This window comes from Oncorhynchus gorbuscha, linkage group LG26, assembly GCF_021184085.1.
Source record: "Oncorhynchus gorbuscha isolate QuinsamMale2020 ecotype Even-year linkage group LG26, OgorEven_v1.0, whole genome shotgun sequence".
Lineage (NCBI taxonomy): Eukaryota > Metazoa > Chordata > Actinopteri > Salmoniformes > Salmonidae > Oncorhynchus > Oncorhynchus gorbuscha.
Genome location: NC_060198.1, coordinates 42,956,262 through 42,972,961, shown reverse-complemented (window position 1 = coordinate 42,972,961; position 16,700 = coordinate 42,956,262). Strand labels below are relative to the sequence as shown.

Genomic DNA, 16,700 nt, shown 5'->3' with positions numbered 1-16,700 from the left:
AAAGTAGATATTTATATTTAAAGTAGATGGTTATGGTAAAGTATGGTTATGGTAAAGTAGATGGTTATGGTAAAGTAGATGGTTATGGTAAAGTAGATGGTTATGGTAAAGTAGATGGTTATGGTAAAGTAGATGTTTATGGTAAAGTAGATGGTTATGGTAAAGTAGATGTTTATGGTAAAGTAGATGGTTATGGTAAAGTAGATGGTTATGGTAAAGTAGATGGTTATGGTAAAGTAGATGTTTATGGTAAAGTAGATGGTTATGGTAAAGTAGATATTTATGGTAAAGTAGATGGTTATGGTAAAGTATGGTTATGGTAAAGTAGATGGTTATGGTAAAGTAGATGGTTATGGTAAAGTAGATGGTTATGGTAAAGTAGATGGTTATGGTAAAGTAGATGTTTATGGTAAAGTAGATGGTTATGGTAAAGTAGATGTTTATGGTAAAGTAGATGGTTATGGTAAAGTAGATGGTTATGGTAAAGTAGATGGTTATGGTAAAGTAGATGTTTATGGTAAAGTAGATGGTTATGGTAAAGTAGATGGTTATGGTAAAGTAGATGTTTATGGTAAAGTAGATGGTTATGGTAAAGTAGATGTTTATGGTAAAGTAGATGGTTATGGTAAAGTAGATATTTATGGTAAAGTAGATGGTTATGGTAAAGTAGATGTTTATGATGTTTTGTCTCTTTCTCTTAGCCACCATGGGAAACCACCTCCTGACCAACCCAGTGTTACAGACCCGTACCGGCACCTCTCCCTACAACACCCTATTAGCTGAGAGCTTCACTCCCCCTTCTCCTGGGGTCTTCAACTCCACCGGTAAGTAAACCTTAGTGTGTGTGTGTGTATGTCCGTAGTGCGTGTGCTTCTGCATATTATGCAAACATATTTTCTTATTTTTTGCATCTAAATATTTTTCTGTCTGTTAGTCTTTTTATGCCTCATTGTGTGTGGAGGATGGGAAAAGTGTGTGTCTGTTTCACTGGCGGTGAGTGTATGTATCTGTCAGACGGATTCAGCAGTAGAGAGAGAGAAAGCCGTGCCAACTGCCTAGCCATCTGGCCAGGTCTCTAATCCTGCCTTGTTGATATGAAGAAGCAGGAATTGATTAGAAGTAAAGCTTCATCTGTGACTAAAGGAGAAATCTTGGGGACAGCTTCCCTTCTCAGACTCTCCCCAGAGTAAATGTGTCACATACAGTTGTAATGCTGTGATAATTCACTGAGAACAGCAGCAGACAGCGGTGGCTAGAGTGATTGGGACACTGGACCATTCAGATTCATGTATCTGAGTTGTTCGGGTTTATGGAGCATTTTGATTGTAAGACTTAGATACTAGAAATACACTGAGTGTACAAAACATTAAGAACACCTGCTCTTTCCATGACATAGACTGACCAGGTGAATCCAGGTGAAAGATATGATCCCTTATTGATGTCAGTTGTTAAATCCACTTCAATCAGTGTAGATGACGGGGAGGAGATCGATTAAAGAAGGATGTTTAAGCCGTGAGACAATAGAGACATGGATTATGTATGTGGACCTTTCAGAGGGTGAATGGGCAAGACAAAAGATGTAAGTGCCTTTGAACGGGGTCTGATAGTAGGGGCCTTTGAAACGGGGTCTGATAGTAGGGGCCTTTGAAACGGGGTCTGATAGTAGGGGCCTTTGAACGGTGTCTGATAGTAGGTGCCTTTGAACGGGGTCTGATAGTAGGGGCCTTTGAACGGGGTCTGATAGTAGGGGCCTTTGAACGGGGTCTGATAGTAGGTGCCTTTGAACGGGGTCTGATAGTAGGGGCCTTTGAACGGGGTCTGATAGTAGGTGCATTTGAACGGGGTCTGATAGTAGGTGCCTTTGAACGGGGTCTGATAGTAGTGGCCTTTGAACGGGGTCTGATAGTAGGTGCATTTGAACGGGGTCTGATAGTAGGGGCCTTTGAACGGGGTATGGTAGTAGGTGCCTTTGAATGGAGTCTGAAAGTAGGTGCCTTTGAACGGGGTATGGTAGTAGGTGCCTTTGAACGGGGTATGGTAGTAGGTGCCTTTGAACGGGGTATGGTAGTAGGTGCCAGGCGCATCGGTTTGGAACTCAATATTAGGAATGTGTCCTTAATGTTTTGTACACTCAGTGTATATACTGTTGAAGTCGAAAGTTTAGATACACTTAGGTTGGAGTTACTAAAACTCATTTTTCAACCACTCCACAAATTTTTTGTTAATTAACAAACTAGTTTTAGAAATGTGCATGACACAATTAATTTTTACAACAATTGTTTACAGACAGCTTATTTCACTTATAATTCACTGTATCACAATTCCAGTGGGTTAGAAGTTTACATACACTAAGTTGACTGTGCCTTTAAACAGCTTGGAAAATTCCAGAAAATTCTGTCATGGCTTTAGAAGTTTCTGATTTCATTTGGAGGTATGGATGTATTATAAGGCCTACCTTTAAACTCAGTGCAAAAGTATCTATATCAACAGTAAAACAAGTCCTATATCGACATAACCTGAAAGGCCACTCAGCAAGGAAGAAGCCACTGCTCCAAAACCGCCATTAAAAACAGCCAGACTACGGTTTGCAACTGCATATGGGGACGAAGATGGTACTTCTTGGATAAATGTCCTCTGGTCTAATGAAACAAAAATAGAATTGTTTGGCCATAATGACCATCGTTATGTTTGGAGGAAAAAGGGGGAGGCTTGCAAGCCAAAGATCACCATCCCAACCGTGAAGCACAGGGCTGGCAGCATCATGTTGTGGCGGTGCTTTGCTGAAGGAGGGACTGGTGCACTTCACAAAATAGATGCATCACGAGGTAGGAAAATTATGTGGATATATTGAAGCAACATCTCAAGACATCAGTCAAGAAGTTAAAGCTTGGTCGCAAATGGGTCTTCCAAATGGACAATGACCCCAAGCATACTTCCAAAGTTTTGGCAATATGGCTTAAGGACAACAAAGTCAAGGTATTGGAGTGGCCATCACAAAGCCCTAACCTCCACCCGATAGAAAATGTGTGGACAGACCTGAAAAGCGTGTGCGAGTAAGGAGGCCAACAAACCTGACTCAGTTAAACCTGCTCTGTCAGGACGAATGGGCCAAAATTCACCCAACTTGTGGTGGGAAGCTTGTGGAAGGCTACCCGAAATGGTTGACCCAAGTTAAACCATTTAAAGGCAATGCTACCAAATACTAACTGAGTGTATGTTAACTTCTTACCCAATGGGAATGTGATGAAAGAAATAGAACCTGAAATAAATCATTTTCTCTATTATTGTTCTGACATTTCACATTCTTAAAATAAAGCTTGGATCCTAATTGACCTAATACAGGGAATTTTTACTACGATTAAATGTATTTGGCTAAGGTGTATGTAAACCTCCGACTTCAATTGCAGTATACTAGATAGATCTTCTGGCAGTAGCCCTTAGGTAGTAGTCCTACTTTGTATTCCCTATTTTTACAGTAGAGCTATCCATCATACTCTCATAATACTGTAGGTCTTAAGTAGAGGCGCTAACCAGAGTACTCTCATAGTACTGTAGGACTTAAGTAGTAGAGCTATCCAGTGTACTCTCATACATAGTACTGTAGGTCTTAAGTAGAGGCGCTATGCAGAGTACTCTCATAATACTGTAGGTCTTAAGTAGAGGCACTATCCAGAGTACTCTCATAGTACTGTAGGTCTTAAGTAGGGGGACTATCCAGAGTACTCTCATATTACTGTAGGTCTTAAGTAGTAGAGCTATCCAGAGTACTCTCATAGTACTGTAGGTCTTAAGTAGTAGAGCTATCCACTGTACTCTCATAGTACTGTAGGTCTTAAGTAGTAGAGCTATCCAGAGTACTCTCATAATACTATAGGTCTTAAGTAGAGGCACTATCCAGAGTACTCTCATATAACTGTAGGTCTTAAGTAGTAGAGCTATCCAGAGTACTCTCATAGTACTGTAGGTCTTAAGTAGTAGAGCTATCCAGAGTACTCTCATAGTACTGTAGGTCTTAAGTAGTAGAGCTATCCAGAGTACTCTCATAGTACTGTAGGTCTTAAGTAGTAGAGCTATCCAGTGTACTCTCATAGTACTGTAGGTCTTAAGTAGAGGCGCTATCCAGAGTACTCTCATAATACTATAGGTCTTAAGTAGAGGCACTATCCAGAGTACTCTCATATAACTGTAGGTCTTAAGTACTAGAGCTATCCAGAGTACTCTCATAGTACTGTAGGTCTTAAGTAGTAGAGCTATCCAGTGAACTCTCATAGTACTGTAGGTCTTAAGTAGAGGCGCTATCCAGAGTACTCTCATAATACTATAGGTCTTAAGTAGAGGCACTATCCAGAGTACTCTCATAGTACTGTAGGTCTTAAGTAGTAGAGCTATCTAGAATACTCTCATAGTACTGTAGGTCTTAAGTAGTAGAGCTATCCAGTGTACTCTCATAGTACTGTAGGTCTTAAGTAGAGGCGCTATCCAGAGTACTCTCATAATACTATAGGTCATAAGTAGAGGCACTATCCAGAGTACTCTCATATAACTGTAGGTCTTAAGTAGTAGAGCTATCCAGAGTACTCTCATAGTACTGTAGGTCTTAAGTAGTAGAGCTATCCAGAGTACTCTCATAGTACTGTAGGTCTTAAGTAGTAGAGCTATCCAGAGTACTCTCATAGTACTGTAGGTCTTAAGTAGTAGAGCTATCCAGTGTACTCTCATAGTACTGTAGGTTTTAAGTAGAGGCGCTATCCAGAGTACTCTCATAATGCTATAGGTCTTAAGTAGAGGCACTATCCAGAGTACTCTCATAGTACTGTAGGTCTTAAGTAGTAGAGCTATCCAGAGTACTCTCATAGTACTGTAGGTCTTAAGTAGTAGAGCTATCCAGAGTACTCTCATAGTACTATAGGTCTTAAGTAGTAGAGCTATCCAGAGTACTCTCATAGTACTATAGGTCTTAAGTAGAGGCGCTATCCAGAGTACTCTCATAATACTATAGGTCTTAAGTAGAGGCACTATCCAGAGTACTCTCATAGTACTGTAGGTCTTAAGTAGTAGAGCTATCCAGAGTACTCTCATAGTCCTGTAGGTCTTAAGTAGTAGAGTTATCCAGAGTACTCTCATAGTACTGTAGGTCTTAAGTAGTAGAGCTATCCAGAGTACTCTCATAGTACTGTAGGTCTTAAGTAGTAGAGCTATCCAGTGTACTCTCATAGTACTGTAGGTCTTAAGTAGAGGCGCTATCCAGAGTACTCTCATAATACTATAGGTCTTAAGTAGTAGAGCTATCCAGTGTACTCTCATAGTACTGTAGGTCTTAAGTAGAGGCACTATCCAGAGTACTCTCATATAACTGTAGGTCTTAAGTAGTAGAGCTATCCAGAGTACTCTCATAGTACTGTAGGTCTTAAGTAGAGGCACTATCCAGAGTACTCTCATAGTACTGTAGGTCTTAAGTAGAGGTGCTATCCAGAGGACTCTCATATTACTATAGGTCTTAAATGGAGGCGCTATCCAGTGTACTCTCATATTACTATAGGTCTTAAATGGAGGCGCTATCCAGAGGACTCTCATATAACTGTAGGTCTTAAGTAGAGGCGCTATCCAGAGTACTCTCATAGTACTGTAGGTCTTAAGTAGTAGAGCTATCCAGAGTACTCTCATAGTACTGTAGGTCTTAAGTAGTAGAGCTATCCAGAGGACCCTCATAATACTGTAGGTCTTAAGTAGAGGCGCTATCCAGAGGACTCTCATAGTACTGTAGGTCTTAAGTAGAGGTGCTATCCAGAGGACTCTCATATTACTATAGGTCTTAAGTAGAGGTGCTATCCAGAGGACTCTCATATTACTATAGGTCTTAAGTAGAGGTGCTATCCAGAGGACTCTCATATTACTGTAGGTCTTAAGTAGAGGCGCTATCCAGAGGACTCTCATATTACTATAGGTCTTAAGTAGAGGTGCTATCCAGAGTACTCTCATAGTACTGTAGGTCTTAAGTAGAGGTGCTATCCAGAGGACTCTCATAATACTGTAGGTCTTAAGTAGAGGCGCTATCCAGAGGACTCTCATATTACTATAGGTCTTAAGTAGAGGTGCTATCCAGAGTACTCTCATAGTACTGTAGGTCTTAAGTAGAGGTGCTATCCAGAGGACTCTCATATTACTGTAGGTCTTAAGTAGAGGTGCTATCCAGAGGACTCTCATATTACTATAGGTCTTAAATGGGGGCGCTATCCAGAGGACTCTCATAATACTATAGGTCTTAAGTAGTAGAGCTATCCAGAGTACTCGCTCTGTGCTCCCTCCTCTCTATCTGTGTGCTCCCTGCCTGACTGAGAGGGAGTGTGCCAGCCAGTAGAGAGTTACTATAGTAGCAGCCTGTTGTGTCGTAGTAGAGGCCTGAAATTGTAGACGGCATCTCTGTTTAATATTTTAAACACTCTCTACACAATGCGTCAGACAGCCTGACGGCCACGGGGTCCGGCTCAGCAGTGGCAGGGACATTTTTAGAACCCGGAGAGGAAGTAGGAAGTGTACTTCATTAGAATGTCTAATTAGCCCTTCCACCACCGCCATAGCAACAGCCGACGAGTCTTGATTAAAATCATACCACGCATTAAAAATTAAATCCACACCGAACCGCAGTCTAACGCGGATTTGCTTAGGGAAGCCATGCCTCGCCATGCCTCTTATTTCAATGCGATCACCCTGTGATGGCAATTTGGGAGGAAAATCACAACATATTTTGGTGTGTTGAATGCGCGTCGTAGAATAAGCATTTCTGCTACTTTATGAGATGGTGGTGCATGCATTATGGATGTACTGAATCACAGGCTCACAGACAGCAGAATATACTACAGTGGTTTGTGTGTTTGTGTGTGTGTGTGTGTGTGTGTGTGTGTGTGTGTGTGTGTGTGTGTGGTGTAAATGATGGTGGATTATCATGTAAAAACTACAAGTTGTGTGTTTATGAGGCCGTTTGTGTGCCTGTGCTTTATCAATGATTTATAGATGATTTACACTAGATGACTAACAGGAGGCGCTGTTTTGAAGCCACCACTCCTCCATCTTGGCACACCCTCACCGTTGTGAACATTTTTGGGGGAAGCTATGGAAAAGCATTTATTAATGTCTACATTTGTTTTTGTCACGTTTATTATATTATAGAGCTAAACATAAAATAAAATATATATATCAATTTTGGTTCTGACATTACTGTCCCCACTACAACATCAAAATACTTAAAAATACATGTCATTGTGTCCTTAAAACATTGAATGAACATACTGTATAATTCCATGAATTCCTATGGAGGACTGCTTCTTCTGAAGAATGCCTAAATGGCTGACCGGTGGCTTCAAAGCCTCTTACTGGCTAATACATTGACTTGTATATTTGTTTGAGTGGTTTGACTTTTGTTGTGGGTATTATTGACTGATGTGTTCTCTTGTTGGTCTTTATCATAGCAATAAAAGCTATTGATTGTAGAGAGAGTGGGTGCGAGAGGGAGAGCAAAATAGAGCGACAGAGAGAGAGAGAGTGATGAAAGAGAGGAGGAGGAGGAGGAGAGAGGAGGAGTAAAAGTGACTCACTCACCAGTATTTTTCATTCCTTTCTTTGTGGCTTCTCCATGGATCTACAGGAACCTTCCGTGACCCAAGTATGTCCATGTCTATAAACCTTTATGTTACTATCAGTGTGTATTATAGTGTTTACACAAATATTATATTTTCTCCAAATAATAATGTTTAAGTCCTAATTCTATTTAATAACCCCTATGTGTTGTGTGTGCTGTGTGTTTGTGCAGAGAACATTCTGTGTAAGGCCCGTGAACCATGTGGTATGGACACCCTGCCCCTCAATGGTAACTTCAACAACAGCTACTCCCTCCGCAGCGTGGGGCCGGTGGGCGGTGGCGGGGGCAGCTGTGACTTCCTGGGCGGGGGCATGGGGTGTGCAGACGCCCCCCCTCCCCTCCTCAACCCCCGCGGGTCTGAAACCCTGGGCGGGGACGGAATACGGCGCAACCTGTCTGACGCAGCTGCCTTCGAGAAGATGATCATCTCTGAGCTAGTGCACAACAACCTGCGTGGGGCAGGAGCTGGGGGCGGGGATAGGGTCTGTGGTAGTCTGGCGAGGGGCCCTCCTCACGGCGGAGTAGGCCGAGGCACGGGAGTAACTGTGCCAGAGCCGAGCATCAGCCTGGACGACGACGAGGACTTCCTATCCAGAGAAGGCGGGCGCCAGAGGACGCCGCAGGACGTGGAGCTGCTCTACAAAGCCCTGGAGGAGCCACTGCTACTGCAGAGAGCCCAGTCTGTCCTTTACCAGTCTGACCCCGAGGAGTCAGAGAGCTACACGGCTGACCTCACAGAGAGCCTGGGCCACAGCGGCCACAGTGGGCACAGCGCCGGAGGCCAGGGTTCTGGGGGACAGGGCCCTGACTCTCCCGCCAGGGACTCCCTGTACACCAGCATCACCAACCTGCGAGACTCGCCCTACCCGGACAGTAGCCCCGAGCCCCTGGAGGTGGTGCCCCGCTCGGCCCAGCCCCCTGAGGAGCTCTATTACAGCTCTGGGAGGCCCGCCCTGGGGTCTCGAGGAGCACCCATGCAGACCTTCTACCAGGCCCCGCCCCCCAGGAGGCCCAGTAGGGAGGGGGAGGGGCACTTCAGCCAGGAGCCCACCCACAGCGAGGGAGATGGACAGATGCAGCTGGTCACCAGCCTGTGACTGGAACCGCGAGGATGCGGACGAGGACCAAGATGATGAGGATGAGGAGGAAGGCTGGCTGGTTGCCTCCTCAGAACCCACCTCTCTCTCTTTCTCTCGCTCCTCTCCACTTCCTGCTTGATTGGTTGCCTTTTTTCCCCTCTTTATTTGTATTGAAAGATGAGCGAGCAAATGTACATTTAAGGAGAGTTTAGCTGTCTCCACGGCAACAGTCTTATCCTAGAGAACCTCCGCTGTCTGGTGGAGATGAGTGATGGCTGAGTTGTTCTTCTCTGGAACATTCACCCGCTCTCTCCTTCTCTCTCTTCAACATCCCCCTTTCTCATGGCACGCAGCAGACAGATGCCAGGTCCAGCACTCTGAATGTACCAATCCAACAAACCCCTTATACCTTACTCCTACAGAGCTACAGATATTTCTCAACTTAACTTTGTTCAAAGTCCATTTTTATTTAATTTCACTGAATTTCTACAAACATTCCTCTCGAGAAATTGGTCTCATTTTCTAGTTCCCTTTTCTCTTTCCCTTTTTCATGTTCCATCTCTCTTTTTGTTCACTCATCATTTGCTCGGCGTAGTTAGCTGTGGAGACAGGGGATATACTGTAGTAGCCTATTATACCATAGGAAAGAAATCTCTGAAAGCTACTTCAGTGTTGCCAAAAATACATTTTCCCAGCCAGAACAGAAACTGGAGCATTCGCACTCACACAGACATACACACACAGACATACACACACAGACACACACACACACACACAGACACTCACTCACAGAAGTGCTTGTTTCTGAACATCAGACACAACCCTCCATCTGAGTAAAAAGAAGCCAGAACAATTGTTCAGACAAAGGCAGTTGGAGCTGTCTAAGAGTAGTTGCCTTTATTTTAGCTTGCTATGAACTGACTCTTATGTACAGAACTAGAGGAGAGACTTAGGAAGTACACCACAGGACAGGAAGGCTGTTTGAGGGGTCAAGGGTCAGGGGTCAAGAGATAGATCTTTAGGACTCGAGGAACGGACAAGGACTTTTTTAAATTTGGGCTTTTTAGTTATTTTCTTCAGACATTTGAAAAGTAAAAGTCTGCTTTACTAACTTTGAAGAAGAATATGTTATCTTGGTGACTTTCTGTTGCATCACCCGGAGGGTTGTTACGGGACAGATTGTGCACCCTTTAAGACTGGATGTCCTCTTCAATGGATGTGTCCACGTCACCTATGTGTGGTTGTGACAGAATGGACTCTAAATATTGGAACCACTTCAGCCGTTACGCAAGTCTAACCCTGTACATATGAACCACACAAACTACAGTACTTACTCTACTCCTACCGTGTAAATACAGAAACCGGATGAAGAAAAGCAACAAAAAAGTAAGAAATACTAAAAACGGACTTCTTGTACTGCAACAAAACAACAAAAGAAAAAAAGAAAATGTTTTGGAGTTTGTGATCTGAATGATGCACTCGATCTCTCTGCCCGTCGTTATCTTGCTCTCTCACTGTCGTTCTCTTGACTCATAACTAGTGCTGTGCCATTCAGTGAAAATCTCTCGAACAGAAAAACAGAGAGAGAGAGAAAGAGTATGATGGGTGGTAGATTTTGCATACAAATAAAAACGTTTCAAAAAAAAGTCCTGGCACAATTTTATGTAATATAATCCATTACATGTTGTTAATGTTTGACCTTTGACATTCCCAGACAGGAAGTGCTGTGTGGGCGGGGGGAGGGGGGATAGATGTCATAATAACATGTCATACTGTGCCTCATCACGGGCGTTCCAATGCATTGTGGTACAAGGGCAGCAGCCATAATGTGATTTTGGTCAGTAATGTATTGTTTGAAAGGTTATATACTAGATACAACTAAATGATATAATTTTATTATGATGGGTTTTAGCATGTCAGATAACATTTGTTTTCTATCAAACGTCTTTCATTTTGCTGTTTCTAACAGATAGTTTCAGCATTATTCCAGAGCCTAATGTGACAATGAATTCCCTGTTTGTGTGTGTGTGTGTGTGTGTGTGTGTGTGTGTGTGTGTGTGTGTGTGTGTGTGTGTGTGTGTGTGTGTGTGTGTGTGTGTGTGTGTGTGTGTGTGTGTGTGTGTGTGTGTGTGTGTGTGTGTGTGTGTGTGTGTGTGTGTGTGTGTGTGTGTGTGTGTGTGTGTGTGTGTGTGTGTGTGTGTGTGTGAGTGAGAGAGAGAGCGTGTGTGTGAGTTTGTGTGTATGCGTACATGTGCAGGAGAGTGTGTGTGTACATGTGGGTGTGCGATATGCTCAAGCATATGTACCATATTCGTGGGAATTTTGTAAGTGTGTACATTCAAAAAGCTATTTTTGTTGGGTGAATTGAATGCACATCAGAGGAAGGGGACAGTAATTCTAAATCTAGGAGAAAGCCTTTTATTCTATTAGCTTCCATCTCAAAGACAAGGGTAGCCAGCTGCTTCTGTGTGGCTGTTCCTGAGGTTCAGGTACCAACGTAAAACTGGGACACTTCAGGCTGCCTCACAGGATCTTGAGCAAGGAACAATGACAGGGTTTGTCCGAAATGGCACCCTATTTCATATGTAGTGCAGTTCTGACCAGGGCAGCCTATGTAGTGAACTACTATTGACCAGAGCCCTATGTAGTGAACTACTATTGACCAGAGCCCTATGTAGTGAACTACTATTTACCAGAGCCCTATGTAGTGAACTACTATTGACCAGAGCCCTATGTAGTGAACTACTATTGACCAGAGCCCTATGTAGTGAACTACTATTGACCAGAGCCCTATGTAGAACTACTATTGAGCAGAGCCCTATGTAGTGAACTACTATTGAGCAGAGCCCTATGTAGTGAACTACTATTGAGCAGAGCCCTATGTAGTGAACTACTATTGAGCAGAGCCCTATGTAGTGAACTACTATTGACCAGAGCCCTATGTAGTGAACTACTATTGAGCAGAGCCCTATGCGAACAAAGACAGAACTTGGATCAAAGACGCATGCTGTGTTCAAAATGAAAACATAATGTAGGGAATAGGGTGCCATTTCAGACACAGACAGTACAGTCAGAATGACAGGCAGTTGACCGTTGGGACCATCCAGCCAGAATGACAGGCATACTTGACCGTTGGGACCATCCAGTCAGAATGACAGGCAGACTTGATCAATGGGACCATCCAGTCAGAATGACAGGCAGAGTTGACCAATGAGACCATCTAGTCAGAATGACAGGCAGTTGACCGTTGGGACCATCCAGTCAGAATGACAGGCAGTTGACCGTTGGGACCATCCAGTCATAATGACAGGCAGTTGACCGATGGGACCAGAATGTCAGAATGACAGGCAGTTGACTGATTGGACCAGAATGACAGGCAATTGACTGATGGGACCAGAATATCAGAATGACAGGCAGTTGACTGATGGGACCATCCAGTCAGAATGACAGGCAGTTGACCGATGGGACCATCCAGTCAGAATGACAGGCAGTTGACTGATGGGACCAGAATGTCAGAATGACAGGCAGTTGACCAATGAGACCATCCAGTCAGAATAACAGGCAGTTGACCGATGGGACCTTCCAGTCAGAATGACAGGCAGTTGACCGATGGGACCATCCAGTCAGAATGACAGGCAGTTGACTGATGGGACCAGAATGTCAGAATGACAGGCAGTTGACTGTTGGGACCATCTAGTCAGAATGACAGGCAGTTGACTGATGGGACCATCCAGTCAGAATGACAGGCAGAGTTGACCAATGGGACCATCCAGTCAGAATGACAGGCAGAGTGGACCAATGAGACCATCTAGTCAGAATGACAGGCAGTTGACCGGTGGGACCATCCAGTCAGAATGACAGGCAGTTGACCGTTGGGACCATCCAGTCATAATGACAGGCAGTTGACCGATGGGACCAGAATGTCAGAATGACAGGCAGTTGACTGATTGGACCAGAATGACAGGCAATTGACTGATGGGACCAGAATATCAGAATGACAGGCAGTTGACTGATGGGACCATCCAGTCAGAATGACAATGACGATGGGACCATCCAGTCAGAATGACAGGCAGTTGACTGATGGGACCAGAATGTCAGAATGACAGGCAGTTGACCAATGAGACCATCCAGTCAGAATAACAGGCAGTTGACCGATGGGACCTTCCAGTCAGAATGACAGGCCATGGGACCATCCAGTCAGAATGACAGGCAGTTGACTGATGGGACCAGAATGTCAGAATGACAGGCAGTTGACTGTTGGGACCATCTAGTCAGAATGACAGGCAGTTGACTGATGGGACCATCCAGTCAGAATGACAGGCAGTTGACTGATGGGACCAGAATGTCAGAATGACAGGCAGTTGACTGATGGGACCAGCATGTCAGAATGACAGGCAGTTGACTGATGGGACCATCCAGTCAGAATGACAGGCAGTTGACTGATGGGACCATCCAGTCAGAATGACAGGCAGAGTTGACCAATGAGACCATCCAGTCAGAATGACAGGCAGTTGACCGATGGGACCAGAATGTCAGAATGACAGGCAGTTGACCGATGGGACCAGAATGTCAGAATGACAGGCAGTTGACTGATGGGACCATCCAGTCAGAATGACAGGCAGTTGACCGATGGGACCAGAATGACAGGCAGTTGACTGATGGGACCAGAATGTCAGAATGACAGGCAGTTGACTGATGGGACCAGAATGGCAGAATGACAGGCAGTTGACCGATGGGACCATCCAGTCAGAATGACAGGCAGTTGACCAATGGGACCATCCAGTCAGAATGACAGGCAGAGTTGACCAATGAGACCATCCAGTCAGAATGACAGGCAGTTGACCGATGGGACCATCCAGTCAGAATGACAGGCAGAGTTGACCAATGAGACCATCCAGTCAGAATGACAGGCAGTTGACCGATGGGACCATCCAGTCAGAATGACAGGCAGTTGACTGATGAGAGCAGAATGTCAGAATGACAGGCAGTTGACCAATGAGACCATCCAGTCAGAATGACAGGCAGTTGACCGATGGGACCTTCCAGTCAGAATGACAGGCAGTTGACCGATGGGACCATCCAGTCAGAATGACAGGCAGTTGACCGATGGGACCATCCATTCAGAATGACAGGCAGTTGACTGATGGGACCATCCAGTCAGAATGACAGGCAGTTGACTGACGGGACCATCCAGTCAGAATGACAGGCAGTTGACCAATGAGACCATCCAGTCAGAATGACAGGCAGTTGACTGATGGGACCATCCAGTCAGAATGACAGGCAGTTGACTGATGGGACCATCCAGTCAGAATGACAGGCAGAGTTGACCAATGAGACCATCCAGTCAGAATGACAGGCAGTTGACAGATGGGACCATCCAGTCAGAATGACAGGCAGTTGACTGATGGGACCAGAATGTCAGAATGACAGGCAGAGTTGACCAATGAGACCATCCAGTCAGAATGACAGGCAGTTGACCGATGGGACCATCCAGTCAGAATGACAGGCAGTTGACTGATGGGACCAGAATGTCAGAATGACAGGCAGTTGACCAATGAGACCATCCAGTCAGAATGACAGGCAGTTGACCGATGGGACCTTCCAGTCAGAATGACAGGCAGTTGACCGATGGGACCATCCAGTCAGAATGACAGGCAGTTGACCGATGGGACCATCCAGTCAGAATGACAGGCAGTTGACTGATGGGACCATCCAGTCAGAATGACAGGCAGTTGACTGATGGGACCATCCAGTCAGAATGACAGGCAGTTGACTGATGGGACCATCCAGTCAGAACGACAGGCAGTTGACTGATTGGACCATCCAGTCAGAATGACAGGCAGTTGACTGATGGGACCAGAATGTCAGAATGACAGGCAGTTGAATGATGGGACCAGAATGTCAGAATGACAGGCAGTTGACAGATGGGACCATCCAGTCAGAATGACAGGCAGTTGACTGATGGGACCAGAATGTCAGAATGACAGGCAGTTGACTGATGGGACCATCCAGTCAGAATGACAGGCAGTTGACGGATGGGACCATCCAGTCAGAATGACAGGCAGTTGACTGATGGGACCATCCAGTCAGAATGACAGGCAGTTGACGGATGGGACCATCCAGTCAGAATGACAGGCAGTTGACTGATGGGACCATCCAGGCAGAATGACAGGCAGTTGACTGATGGGACCATCCAGTCAGAATGACAGGCAGTTGACTGACGGGACCATCCAGTCAGAATGACAGGCAGTTGACCAATGAGACCATCCAGTCAGAATGAACTGATGGGACCATCCAGTCAGAATGACAGGCAGTTGACTGATGGGGCCATCCAGTCAGAATGACAGGCAGAGTTGACCAATGAGACCATCCAGTCAGAATGACAGGCAGTTGACCGATGGGACCATCCAGTCAGAATGACAGGCAGTTGACTGATGGGACAGAATGTCAGAATGACAGGCAGAGTTGACCAATGGACCATCCAGTCAGAATGACAGGCAGTTGACCGATGAGACCATCCAGTCAGAATGACAGGCAGTTGACTGATGGGACCAGAATGTCAGAATGACAGGCAGTTGACCAATGAGATCCAGTCAGAATGACCAGTTGACCGATGGGATCCAGTCAGAATGACAGGCAGTTGACCGATGGGACCATCCAGTCAGAATGACAGGCAGTTGACCGATGGGACCATCCAGTCAGAATGACAGGCAGTTGACTGATGGGACCATCCAGTCAGAATGACAGGCAGTTGACTGATGGGACCATCCAGTCAGAACGACAGGCAGTTGACTGATTGGACCATCCAGTCAGAATGACAGGCAGTTGACTGATGGGACCAGAATGTCAGAATGACAGGCAGTTGACTGATGGGACCAGAATGTCAGAATGACAGGCAGTTGACGGATGGGACCATCCAGTCAGAATGACAGGCAGTTGACTGATGGGACCAGAATGTCAGAATGACAGGCAGTTGACTGATGGGACCATCCAGTCAGAATGATAGGCAGTTGACTGATGGGACCATCCAGGCAGAATGACAGGCAGTTGACTGATGGGACCAGAATGTCAGAATGTAGCGTTGCCATATTAAAGCGATGCCAGAGAGAAACCATCCATCAAACCAGAGACGTATTCATGAGGTTCCTTCCCCCTAAAGTCTGTCCCAACCTTAAAAAGCTGACAGTTTTGCCATTCTCTTTATTTATGTATTTTTCTAATGCTTTATTTATCTCTATATTTATTTATGTATTTGGAATATTTATTTCTATGTTCATTTATTCATGCTTTATTTTGTTTTTTCAAGATCTCTGTACATAGCTGAGCTGTGCGATGCGAATGCTGAAGTAAGCCCATTTAAATGTGCAGTACATTTAGGCATGTAGATGGATTCCCCAGCGTCCACTTCAGGGTGACATTTGGTTAGGGCCTGGGTGTCCCACTTCTTCCTAAAGAGTCCTAAAGGGCACATTCAGTTTAGTTGTGGCTCTTGGGGGAGAAAGGGAAGGATTGAGAGCCAGGATAGAATTAAGAATATATTCGTTTTTTCCTCCATTTCTTCTTGGTAGAGGAATCTCTCTTAGTTCAGACTCAGATAGGAGGCCCAGGTGTTCTAAAGGAGGCATGTGTGCAATACTGTGCTGGTGTGTCTGACTTGGTTTAACATTGGAAACGGCCTGGTTGGGTAGTGTTACTATATGCCTACCACTGGACCGCTGTGTATGTGTGTTTACAGAAGGATCTGATAATTATGCATATTTTCTTTTGCTTGTTACTGGAAATATTAATTAAACATTGGCCTTGCAGCTCATAGTTAATTCAATAGGAGCATTAACCGGTCAGCAATGGACAATTGAATGTATGTTGACTAGAAGGAATAAAGAAAGTAAATTAATGGCCTACACTGACCGCCATCATTATCATCACCACCTACACCTTTATTGATGTGATCTTCAAAGTTTATCTTTAGCTGGTAACCTCACAGG

At 44.8% G+C, this 16,700-nt stretch overlaps 1 protein-coding gene across 4 annotated transcripts in view; it reads left to right on the top strand.

Annotated features, from left to right (window-relative positions):
• Positions 1 to 10,839, top strand: part of LOC124015610 (adhesion G protein-coupled receptor L1-like) — a 278,324-nt gene extending 267,485 nt beyond the window's left edge. For all 4 annotated transcript variants that reach the window (XM_046330967.1, XM_046330966.1, XM_046330965.1 and 1 more), the window contains 3 exons: positions 702 to 824; positions 7,643 to 7,660; positions 7,808 to 10,839. In XM_046330967.1, coding sequence (XP_046186923.1) covers positions 702 to 824; positions 7,643 to 7,660; positions 7,808 to 8,733 — 1,067 coding nt within the window. In that variant the 3' untranslated portion in view covers positions 8,734 to 10,839. The remainder of the gene's footprint in view (positions 1 to 701; positions 825 to 7,642; positions 7,661 to 7,807) is intronic.
• Positions 10,840 to 16,700: the final 5,861 nt, after the last annotated feature.